Raw genomic sequence first — 12,578 nt, forward strand, 5'->3', positions numbered from 1 at the left:
TCACTACCCTAGTCATATTCTATCTCTAAATTTGACTGCTATAATTTTTTCCATCATTCCAATCTCTGGCAGTCGGGGGTCAATTTAGAAGAGAAAAACTGAAAACTCCAAACCATGCATGTCATGAAACAAGCCTGGAGAAGGCTACCACGTAGAATTTCCAACATCTTATTACATAACTGCATAATAATAATACATAACCAGTATTTGACGCCATGATGGTACAATGACTCCTACTGCAGGCTACTAGTTTAGCAATAAGCTGCTACATTATACACCTAACCTGTGCCAGTATTAAAGCATGTCTGAATCAACAGTCAGATAACTATTCATTACAACATTAAAGCTACAGTCATTTAAAGGACTTCGGACTAAAAGGTCAGAAAGATGTGATAGAGGTGAAGAGACTTAAATTGCTCTAAATGTAGTAACTCAAGGTTTAACCTCGTCAGCATTGCTGCCATTCTCAATCGCCTGTCCATCCACCTTTCCTTTGACCCCATCAACGCCTGTATGGTCAGGTTTCTCACCACTGCAATTCTCTGCTTCTTTACCCTTCATCTCTCCGTCAGACTCGGGAGCAGTTCTGTTGAGTTTCTCTTTGTCATCTTCAGCTTCATCCTTTTTCTCATCATCAATGGCTGCACTTGCTTTCTCCTGTTGGCCTGACCCCTGCTCTTTAGCTGCCTCACCCTGTGGTTGCTCATCCTTCTCTTGCACCTTTTCCTCATCTATTTTTTCTTTTTCATTTCCAGATGCTCCAGAACCATTTGATTTCCCTTTAGAGTTTCTGGGCTCTGATTCAGCTTTCCCCCCTTCAGTTTCAGCAGAAGTCTTGACTTCTTTTCCAGCTCCAGCTTCTTCAGTACAAGCTGCCTCTGTTTGAGTCTCTGTACCTAGTCCTTTATTCTCACCTTGATTTTCTTTCTCGACATCCTTTTCTACTTCTACCTCCATGTCGCCTTTCTCAGTTTTTTCAGCTACCTCTTTTGCCTCCTCGGTTCCTTCCAAAGTAGTTTCAGTGTCTTCACTCTCCTTTGAAGCTGATGATTTCTTGCTTCTCTTTTTTGGAGGTTCACTTTCTTTCACTGGAGTTACCTTTGCCTTCTCGCTAATCCTCGCTGATCTCCTTGGAGTCTCACCAGAGCCCCAGTCAAACTCAGATACTGCTGGACCACCAGGGTGTGCTTTGAGGTACTGTTCCAACTGTCTTTTGCTCGTGATTTCTTCCCCAGTTGGAGCAGAGAAAACGATCTCACCTTTCTTAGGGGTCCCACTTTTCTTGGGTACAAACTGCACATCAACATGGACCAAAAGGTTAGATTGACTACTGACCAGCACAGACAACCAACAATGCACTTGAAAAACATTCTATGTTAAGATAATGTCAATTTCAGTGCTAAGCATGTTCTATAAAAGAAGTAAAGTGATTCGAGCGGCGGCAGCTAAAAGGAAAGTGCAACGCTATGAAAGTCAAGATGATAGATTAAATTTCAAAGCTATGAATATGGTATAAATAAGTCGAATGGCAATACAGGATTTCTGCAACTTGAATACACTCAAATTCAAGGCAATTGCCGTCCTGCTGCTGTTGTTATAAGGAACCACACGCAGTCCCAGTGTGTTACTGTAATGCTATACAGTGATTCTAGGAAAAGAAAACCTCATCAATAACTTTATGCTAAAAGAAGCTTAACATTCAGGTGAGTTATTTAAATGACATTGTCCACGATAAGTTTCAAATCAATGTAATCTCAACCTCTAGTGAAAGGATTTCTTAGTCATTACCATGAACAAGAGGAGGGCATAGCTCGGTGGTGGTATTATGGGGACTTCAGAGGGATGTTATGAGGACAAAGTTCATTTAAGTTGCCCATTTCACAACCCCAGGAAAGCATCTCCACTTTATTTCTATGATTCCAATCAAAGTTATAAGAAAAGGAGGTAATATTTAACAAGCACACCACCTAAAACATTTCAGCTCCCATAGTTTCCTCGTGATTTCTACAAAGCAGGTATAGCTGACATTACTAGCATCCCATGTGTTAGGAGGAAAAGAGAGGAAGGCTGGCATCCAGATGACAAAGCATTTCTCCCTTTGTATCTCAGTCAAGAAATGAGAGGTTAAGAATTAGATGAAGGAAACCTATTGTAGTGGGACCTTTCCCTCCTCATTTGCACCCACCTCCAAAGATCAATCATACGGTGGATTAGCTTAAGCATTTAAATTCTCCACTTTTGATGCCATTTATTTCAATCCAGATAAACCAAATTTGTTTTTACCTTTAGTTTCACTCCCCAGTTCTTCTGCCTGCAATATTGATCTCCCACTAAACGAAACCTTATTAATTCTGAGTAGTGACAGTAAAGAAAACCAATAGGCATAGGCACCATAGTGCCACCCCATTTACAAGAACAAAACATATCATGAACTAAAAATCTAGGTTCATGGACTGCATACTATATCTGCATACAAAACAAATAATCCATTATTGAAGATCCTTTTGCTAGTAAAAAGTTTTTCAGAATGCCAAAATGTCATAATCTTGACCCATAAATCCTTTACAGTATTGAGAATAGACTCTTCCCCTCAAAATGTTCTTTTATTGCTCCACCAAAACATGGCTTCAAGCATTTAACTGCTTGTCAATTGATCCTGCCACAACTCGATAAAACCTCAAAGTCATACACCAGCCCTCATAAACTTCTCGCCCCTGCACAACGTAAAACTAAACCATTAATAGAATCAGCTACTTTTCTGCAGAAAAGACATCGGTTCACCAGAATTTTTCATCTCTTCCGAATATCATCAACAGCTAAAATTCTTCTTCCATATAGCCTTCAAAGGCTGTCAAATCTTCCATCAAATTCAAAACACTTATTTTGTCACAAAGCCCACAAGGAGGATTATACCTCTGGATTTGTTACCTTCACAGAAATTTCAAAGTGTATCCTTCCAACAACATAAGCAAACCATATTATTATCCTTTTCATCTTGTTCCTCCAAGAAAAGTAGAACATCTCACAGAAACACTCCTGTTTAAAAATGTATATTTCAGCAGTACTAAAGACTGCAGCATTCTCTGATAAAAATACCAATTCACAAACCAGAATTCCATCACTAGTACCTTCAGAAAGGCAGATTGACAACATAACAACAAGTTTACTACATCTCAACATAAAACCCCTTCACAAATATTCTTCAACATATTTCCAGAAAACGAGGGTCATTGACAGGAGACACCAAAATCTTCAACTCCACCTATAGTATTGCATTTTATGGGCACCTCAACCAGTTCTAGGAGGGAAAATTTGGGGACAATCCTACCCTAAAACATTACATTACATTGAATGGTCCAACTGAAGCGGTCAGAAAAACAAATTTTGGGACAATTCTACAAAGCAAAGTTTTTATAGATTGCTCTTGAAACTCAAATCAGTCGATTTAAGACTTCTATCAGTACAAGTAATGGTCCTAAATATCATACCATTAGCAATCCTATTAATCATTATAATAACATGAAATCCACCTGTATCTTTGAACCATATGTGCAGCATTCAAAATTGGCAAAAAAAAAAATGAGCTTTATTCATCTAAAACTTTATTAGCATGTTTAGCTGCTCTAACAGTCCTATAAAGCATAAATAAGATAGAGAAAACAATGGAAATCTTTCTAAGCGCATCCATTATTTAATATACAAACAAAAAAAGACAAAGACAAAACCCAACCTCCCACATCCACTACCATATCCAACAAATAACTAAATTAAAAGGTACACTTAAAATTAACCAAATATAGCCACAATATTACTTAACAGAACTACAAACCCAGATAATTCCAACACAAAAAACCCAAAAATCCCACCTGATTTATAATAAATTTAAACCACACCCAAAAATCCCTAGTTACCGAATTCTACACCAAAAACTCAAAATTTAACATAATTTAAAAATACCCAATTCGCAATTAAATCAAACTATGCCAAATTAAAGCTCAAGACAAACAAATACCCCAAGAGATTCAAACTTTACACCCAAGAAAATACAGAGAGGGAGAATTCAAAAAAGGAACCTTCTTTTTCCAGCCAGAAGGAGCAGGAAGCTCTAAAGAGAAACCCTCTTCCTCTATTGCTACAGTCTCCTTGTCTTTCTCCATGGGGCTTGTCATAAACTTGACCTTGTCAATTACAAACACGAAAACTACATAAAAAAATAAAACGACATGTATTTTTATAGATAACAAAGCAGAGAGAGAAAGAGGATAAGAGACAAAGAGATTATATACTTTATCCAATTTTGTAATTGGTGACCAAAAATACTGACAAGAAGAAAAGAGATTATATACAGAAATCTTAGCTGCTTCCACGTTTTGATTAGTTTATGAGAGATTTTGTTGCGTGCTTTCTTTTTACTTTTTTTGTTTTCCTCTCATTTTTCTTACCTTGTGAAACGGTTGATGATGAGGCTTTGTTTTGGGCAAACTACATTCAAGTTTTTCGACTTTTAAGTATGTTTCAATCTGGTCTGTCTATCCTTAGCCTTTCATAATGTTTCGATCCTTTTGTTTTGATGTTTCGTTAATATTCTTAATTTTTTTATCCTTATGTTGGAACGTTTTTATCCAATGGCGCTTTGAATGCTTTTATGTGAATGTTGTGGCAATAATTATTTCTTTGTTATTACAAAATCAAATTATAGGGCTAATTTTTAAGAAGAAATTAAAGAACATGGACCAAAATTAATGACATAAAAAAAGAAGGGTTGTTTTTCATGTTTGTATTGACGTATCTTTTTACACTTTAATCCTTGAATTTTTTAAAATTTATATCCCATTCATAAAACTCCATTTCTCTTGTATTTTATTTTTGTTGGTTGAGAGAGAAAATAAATACTCATCAGGAAAGGAGAGGAATGAGAAAGCTCTCAGTGGATTATATTTTCATGACAAAAAAACTTAATTTTAGTGTTAACGAGTTTATCTTGATGAGAGAAACTTAATAGAAATGCTTTTGATCTCTAATAATTTCAAGAAAAAATATATTTAAATTTGAAAAGTTTAATTTGATTTGATTTTAGATTCTTAGCCTGATTAAAGTGTGTTTTGCCATTAGAAATAATGTTATTGGCATTTAAGGATGTTTTTAAACGAAAACAAAGTTGAAAATTGGTTTTCTAAGATCCAATAACTCAAACCTCTATTTTTCAATCAATAAAGGTAAATTTCAATGACCAGAATTCATACAAATAGAAAATATGAATTGATAAATTTAAAATTATCAACTTACCAAGCAATAGAAATAACAAGAAATACACCGACAAGAAATAAACCAACACATCACATGTATGCACCCAATATATAGCACAATAGATCATAATAATTTAAAATAAAATTAACAACACAGCTTATATCAAATATAATACTAAAAAATGATAATATCTTGTCTTGGTATAAACATTTTTTTAAGAGTTTTCTAGTTATTATAATACTTAAAAAATGTACAAGTCTGTCTTTTGGATTTTATACAAGAAAGCTTAAATTAAATTACCATATCATTTTCAATCCAAAAATATAAGCAGTGTTGGATTATGAAAATGTCGTTGAAAATAAATACACCAATGTGTGTAATTTTCACTCCTACCTTACATGGGATTGACTGCCCACATGTGCAATACCTAACATGAGATTTATTACAATAGACATGGAAAGCGACCGAACCTAAAGAGGCATTACAATCAGTCCATTATCATGTTGGAAAAGTCGAGAAAGAAGAGATCCATCCTAGTATACAATCATGCTCTTCATTACCCATCTTCTCCGTTGTCCTAATTCTATTTCTTGTGCTTGTCCTGTACTTTATTTATGCAGACAGCTGGTTTCAAAATTCAGCGTTTCTGGGTACTGTAATTATGAATTGTAAATTATGTCTTAACTTGTCTATATATTCGACATTAATTCTTTTTTCAACTACTGTGATATCGTACACTAACATGTATTTCAGCCACGTTGTTCCTCTGGTGAAATTGAACAACTTCAAAGTAAAATAATATGAATATTATAAATAATAACTAAGTAAAATAATCCTAAGAAATAAATATCAAATATCAAGTGACAATTCTGAATTTTTAAAATTCGATTAACTCGATTTAACTTGTATATTTTTTATTTTTGTTAGAAATTTTTTAGCTCTAGATTTCTTGTTAATGAACTTTTTGCTAGATTTTTTTAATGTAACAAAAAAAAACTTGTCTTCTTATTGAAGAGGAAAGGAGAAAATATAAAAATTAAACCTAATATTAAAAGTGTCATGAAAACTATATATAGTATCGTCTTAAAAAACAAATCCATAAAAATTACCAACCCATGCATAATTACAAAGCTTAAAAAATAAATTTCAGAGATTTATTCATAGTGAGGTTGAATACAATATCAAGATTCTCTGTTTATAGTGAAAAATCACTAAAGATAGAGAAAAAAAAATTCCAATAGAAAAATATTAAGGTTTAAATTAAATCAATTTGTTTCCGTGTTGAAAGCCGTGCCCAAGAGCCATAATTGATGGGAATTAATGCCTCCACAAGTTGCTAAAATTTAGCCTCTCTTTGTTAAGTTTGCTCCCTTTTCATTCCTTGAAGACACAACTTGGTACTTACTCACAAAATGCTTCACAATTTAGCCCCTTACTCATGGTCAATTGAAAAGTGTTTATTTTAGGAGTAAGCAATCATATCATTGGTTAACCCATAAAATTATTATATTGCCAATAATTCATTGTATTTATATAGTATTTTAGTTAGTATCGGTTTGGCCAACAATAATTTTAAATTAGCATTATATATTACCTACGAAAACTTACTAGATCTTTATTCTTTTTAATTATTAAAACCAAACTAGCTAGGTCGATTGGACTAATTAGAAAATCAAAGAGTTGATAAAACGGGTCCATGTTTACTAGCTCGTTAGACCATTTTGTCGGTCACAACATAGAAACCGATCACAATAAATTAGGAGAATCGATCAACTCAACAATTTTTTTTTTTTATATATATATAAAGGAGAGGTCGGACCCAAGATCTTTAAGAAGGATGAAAAACACTAATATCAGTAGAGTTATAACTCATTGACCGCTACCTCTCTCCGGCACTTATTCTCTTGTCTCCTTGGAAGAATAGTTAATGATCAAGACCTCTATCTTGTTGTCTAGTTTTTTATATTCTTCAAATTTATTTTATAATTTTTTTTTTTTTGTATAAAGAAATTGGAGGTAATTGATTCCAAGGATGAGGAATTTGACCCTTTTGGATATCATTTTTCTCTTCCCGACGTTTCAATTTACTGTCTCTTCATAATTATTTTTTGTAGAATGTTTCTTAATTTATAATTAAATGCACTATTAATAGGACAGTTCTTGACACTTGTAACCTTAGCATACACCTTTTAATGGGACCTTGGACAAATTAATTAGCTATAGCTAGTTCTTCCTGCAAGTTATCTCGTTCTCCTAGTCATCTCTTGCTTATATAAGAAAAAAGCTCCTAGTTGTAAACTCTCTTGCTCCTTGATTACACACACGAGTTGAGAGGTACTTCGATCGTTTTGGAATGAAATGTCTTCCTTTACAATCAAATGTATCGTAGTTTGAATCGTTTTTCACTTGTAATCATTAATTAAAACTAGAAGCTTCATAATTAAGAACTAATTACTTCTAATTAATTACATCTTAAGATAAGATTTGAACCCCAATAATTAAGAAAGGAACACATCTCGTCAAACCCCTCGAGTTTGGAAGGAAATGTTATACCGAAATCTTGACAAGAGGAAAAAGTTGAACCCTTTTGACATTAAATTCTTTCACCTACTAAAAACATAATTGTAAAATGACCTAAACACATAGATGACAATGTCAGCTATAATCTAGCGAGTATATACACAAGATAACAAACAAACGAACGAACATACACACATGTTTCAAAATAAAAAAAATGAAAATGAAAAATTTCGCCCCCCTCGTCCGCCGTGGTAAAGCAGAATTGAAGAGCGTAAGGTCACATTCACTTGATCATGATAGCTACATAGAGTTAATGCTGCCAAAAGCCATCCTCTTCCCAGCCCGAAAACCCTAACTTTCTTATATTTTCACCTTATTCCCAATATTTTACTTCTTTCCTTTTCTCCCTTTCAAGCTCCTAGCATTTCTTGCCTGATTTGAGCGCCACTAAAAATACTCGCCCTTTTTTGCCCTCAATTTTATTGGCTTTAACTTCCTTTACTCTCTCTCTCTAAAGCATTACTTTCTATATATATGGGCCATAGAGTCTTGCTGTCGTGATACAATAGCCCAGTATCAAAGCAAAGAAGTTGTAAGAGAGAATCATAAAAGCCTCTTGCTTTCTGCTTTGTGTTTCTTTGCAATTTGCAAGAGCTACAGCTAGCTAGCTCCTTCTCTTTTTATATCTTCTTTGTGCTTCCTCTTGTTTGTTGTGTTCCTTCTTCTTCTTCTTGACCTAAAGACCTTATAATCTTTTGATTGTTAATATCCTCGAGAAACATCATGTCAAGCTGCATCGATGCGGTGCCTAATGAGCAACTCTGCTACATCCCTTGCAACTTTTGCAATATAGTTCTTGCGGTATATATCTCTGCATGATTTCTTCTTTAATGGGATCTGCTTTCTTTTTTCAGTTCTGATTTAGGCCAGTCCTTATGTACACACACAAGTATTGTTTTGTTCTGTTTCTTTCCTTGCATATCTCAGAAAGAAACATTTTTAGATCATGATAAAAGCTGGTCTATGTGACCAGGCTCGCTCTCGTGCTAATTTTTTAAACTAAAATCTATTGATTTTTATTTCTGGGGTTTCTGATTTTGCAACAGTCAGGTCTCCATCGTTGGACTTTTCTTTTCTTCTTCTTTTGCAGTCAAAGAAGAGTCGGACCTGAAGGTCCTATAGCGCTGCTACAGACCGAAGAGAGACCGAGAGAGAGATAATTAAATGACTATGTTTTGTTCGTGAATAAAGGGGTTATCTGACGTGAAAACAAGCCATTTGCCGATAAACCTGATGAAGACAACTCCTTTACCACTTGATTTTCTCTCTCTCTATCTCTATGGCTAATAACCTTTCCTTTACTAAAATTGATGCACCACAGAAGTGCTGCACAATCCCAAGCTTTTTTTGTTATAGCTAGCAAGAGAAACATGAAAATGGAGATCTCAGAATATAATAGCCACCCTTTTTTCTTTGAAACACCAGCCAACACAAGAAGATGAAGAAACCCCTATAAGCACTTGTGCTTCTAGTGCTTTCTTTCCCTAAACCTTCCCCTTTTTTTTCCTCGAGAGAAATTTGCAAACCCTTAATTTTATGCAAAAGAACCCTATTGGAATTAAGTCCAAAACTCGTTCGCTTTGATCTTTCCTTGCTCTTCCTCTCTATCTTCATATTTCATAGCATGGATCAAGAGAGAATTGAAGGAATTATCCCCTTATCTCAAACAACTCCTTAGTGTTAATTTTCAATGTACTTTTATGGATAGTTTTTTAAGTTTTGATGTGAAACTGTTAGTAATCAATATTTTTCAAAAATAGAAAGGATGAGATTTGTTTTAGTAACCATAACATTCTATGGAGATCAGTAGAGTAATAGTGGTGTTGTGTTACAGGTGAGTGTTCCATGCAGCAGCTTGTTTGACATCGTGACCGTCCGATGTGGGCACTGCACCAATATATGGTCCGTGAATATGGCAGCTGCCTTTCAGTCACTGTCATGGCAAGATCAAGTTCAGGTGATACATAAGTAATAACTATATATTTTCAGCTTATTTTTAGGGGGTTGCTACTTGCTATATAGCCTCTAAAATCTAGGGTTTCGGGGTCCCTTTGCTCCTTTTAAGGGAATCAAAACCGCCCTCAGAATCTGAATTTTAACAGAAACCGATGGAGTTTTTCAAAGCATTTCTGATTTATCTGTTGGACTATTTTTATAACACTGTAGAATATAACCTAGCAGCCGCCATAACCGATCCTATTTTTCTTGCTTTTTGAGGCTACATTAGCTGATTTTTGCGGCCACAACAGTTGCATTAGGCTCTATAGATCACTAGGGTTTTTCCTTTCCCTACTTTCTTGTGCTCCCTAATAAAAATTTACTTGCTAAAACTTTGATTTGATAAGACATTAGTTGTTAGGGTTCTTGAGTCAATGAGTCCTTTTTTTATTAGTTTTGTCTTATTGGCATCTTGTTTAGAGCCCTTTTTCCAAGGTCTGTCAATTTGGGTTTTATTCGCTTTGGTTTTTCATGTACCAAAACAATAATAAATAAATGGACAATTCTAACTGGTTGTTCTGATTTCGTAATTATTTGATTGATGGCTTAATTACTTTTACTAATTAAGCAAACTAAATAGTATTTTTTTTCTTTTTTTGTTGTGGGCAGGCATCGAACTACAACTCCCACGATTACAGAATTGACCTGGGATCCTCCTCCAAATGCAACAACAAGATCTCAATGAGAACCCCAGCTGCCAACATTGTCACTCAAGAAAGGGTTGTTAATCGCCGTAAGATAGAGATTTCCACTGTTCTTGGATGATTGCTTAATTTATGTTCATTTTCATACTCTTTTTTTTTTTTTTTGGGGGGGGGGGGGGGGGGGGTTGATGATTTCATTTGTCTTACTTTCTAAATATAGTCATAGTCATAAAGGATATATATATATATATATATATATATATTTTGTATTGATCATGTTTGTGCTGTTATTTTCCATTTTCAGCTCCCGAGAAGAGGCAGCGAGTACCTTCTGCATATAATCAGTTCATAAAGTACTGTAAAATTATTCAGTCTCTCTTCCTTCATGAATTTTCCTTATCTTTCGCTTGGTGACACCCTTTATTGAATGTTCTTAGTTCATGTACATTTATTAAAAAATAAAATGTGCTTTTGTAGAGAGGAGATTCAGAGGATCAAGGCCAATAATCCTGATATCAGTCACAGAGAAGCTTTCAGCACTGCTGCCAAAAATGTAAGTGGACTACCAAACATCATTGCAAAGCTGATCAGAAAACTTTTGCGAAACTATATTATATTATATTATATTAATTTCCTTTTCTTTTGGGGTATTGATCACTTGTACATCTTGTTTGACCAGTGGGCACACTTCCCTCATATTCATTTTGGATTGATGTTGGAGACTAACAACCAAACTAAGGTGGATGATGTAAGTATTTGAGAACTTATAATTAACCAAGAATAAATGTAGTTACATTGTTAATTTGTCTATATATATATTCTGTGGAAACCAAATTCCCGTTTCCCTCTCTCTTAGTCTCTCGCATTTCTTCAAACCTGCTCATGATTTAGAACGTGATTTGGTAGTGGTTTGAAATGACATTAGAAGAAAGGAAAATTTCTTCATGAATTCGCATTGTTTATCAGTTAATCTTTTTTAATTAACATGTTTTTTTCGAAAAAAGCCACTCAGCTCCTTAATTAAAACTGGATTTTGAAAGTTGTGTTTTGCATTTCTTTCCTTTTTTTCTTATGAAAATCGTATTTTACATGTTCCTTAATAAAGCTTCATTTATCACAAAATGATGTGGTATTGGTGCATGAAGATTTTTTAATCGATCTAGTTATAGATGATGACTTTGACTCATGAGTTTTTCTACATAAAATTAATTACTCCAGCCAATATAAAGGTATGTTAATTTTGAGCTATCGAGCTTGATGCTTCTTGTTAACTAATTTGGTTTATTAGCAACTCTACCTTAAGTTCCTACTTTCTGCAGCTTAACCCTATATCATAGAATGATCATAACCAAATTGATGGTGAGCACAAATATCAATATCAATTATTAAAAATATGAGAACAGAATTATATCACTAATTTGTGAAATTTTCTTGTAACATGGGTTGAGTTACTAGTTTTCCAGTTTTACCTCTGATTGGTTTCCTGCAGCCTGCCGTATTAATGTTTTCTCTTTGTCTAGTGGCTTATCAGATATGTGTGTGTGTTTGTGTCGCAATTTGTTAGGGGACTTGATGAGTTGCTGTTCTTAATTAATCACTATTATTTGCTTACTTTTGCACTTGATGACTTTGCACAGGGCAGTGAGAAGCGTCTAATGTCAAGGTCTGCACTGCAGAACAATTGATCATGGTTTTGATTTTTCAAAACCAGACCTCCATGAAACTCCATGCTCTTTGAAGTAAATTAAGAATCCTTGACTTCAACGTGTCTTAATCAAGGATATATATATATATATGAATCTATGTTTCTCCAATATTGTATTTGTGACCAACTGTTTATGCTATTGTTTACTTCACTTTATGTAAGAACTTTATGGAAGCTATTTTCATTTCGTCAATATCTATATGATCCTCCATCTTCTTTGTTAATTGTGAGTAATGGGGTTTTAAGCTATGTATAATCTGATAATGATGGGACTTACTAAGAGATTCTGCAGATTTTTTAATAATTTTTTAAAAAATTAAAACAAGTGTGAAACATCATCTCCCTCAAAGCTAGGTGATCATCATTGATTAGGGCATAATTAGCAGCTTACTTACGCTTCATAA

General features: G+C 34.2%; 2 protein-coding genes across 5 annotated transcripts; one reads left to right on the forward strand and one right to left on the reverse strand.

Annotated features, from left to right (window-relative positions):
- Positions 1 to 121: 121 nt before the first annotated feature.
- Positions 122 to 4,528, reverse strand: LOC18099934 (methyl-CpG-binding domain-containing protein 11). Of its 3 annotated transcripts, none has more exons than XM_024603850.2 (3): positions 4,443 to 4,528; positions 4,074 to 4,178; positions 122 to 1,293 (listed from the first exon to the last, which is right to left on the reverse strand). In XM_024603850.2, exons 2-3 carry the CDS (start codon positions 4,167 to 4,169, stop codon positions 433 to 435), a joined length of 957 nt encoding a protein of 318 aa, XP_024459618.1. In that variant the 5' UTR covers positions 4,170 to 4,178; positions 4,443 to 4,528; the 3' UTR covers positions 122 to 432. The 3 variants fall into 3 exon arrangements, with proteins under 3 accessions (XP_024459618.1, XP_024459616.1, XP_024459617.1); XM_024603848.2 differs by lacking the exon at positions 4,443 to 4,528 and adding an exon at positions 4,287 to 4,434; XM_024603849.2 differs by lacking the exon at positions 4,443 to 4,528 and adding an exon at positions 4,347 to 4,424.
- A 3,727-nt stretch (positions 4,529 to 8,255) lies between these two features.
- LOC7485469 (axial regulator YABBY 5) lies at positions 8,256 to 12,398 on the forward strand. Of its 2 annotated transcripts, none has more exons than XM_052453652.1 (7): positions 8,256 to 8,628; positions 9,662 to 9,784; positions 10,435 to 10,558; positions 10,774 to 10,822; positions 10,947 to 11,022; positions 11,149 to 11,217; positions 12,112 to 12,398. In XM_052453652.1, the coding sequence occupies exons 1-7, from the start codon at positions 8,551 to 8,553 to the stop codon at positions 12,112 to 12,114; spliced, it is 522 nt and encodes a 173-aa protein (XP_052309612.1). In that variant the 5' UTR covers positions 8,256 to 8,550; the 3' UTR covers positions 12,115 to 12,398. The 2 variants fall into 2 exon arrangements, with proteins under 2 accessions (XP_052309612.1, XP_002308074.1); XM_002308038.4 differs by having other exon boundaries at positions 8,273 to 8,628; positions 12,107 to 12,398.
- Positions 12,399 to 12,578: the final 180 nt, after the last annotated feature.

This window comes from Populus trichocarpa, chromosome 6 (assembly GCF_000002775.5).
Source record: "Populus trichocarpa isolate Nisqually-1 chromosome 6, P.trichocarpa_v4.1, whole genome shotgun sequence".
Taxonomy (NCBI): Eukaryota; Viridiplantae; Streptophyta; class Magnoliopsida; order Malpighiales; family Salicaceae; genus Populus; species Populus trichocarpa.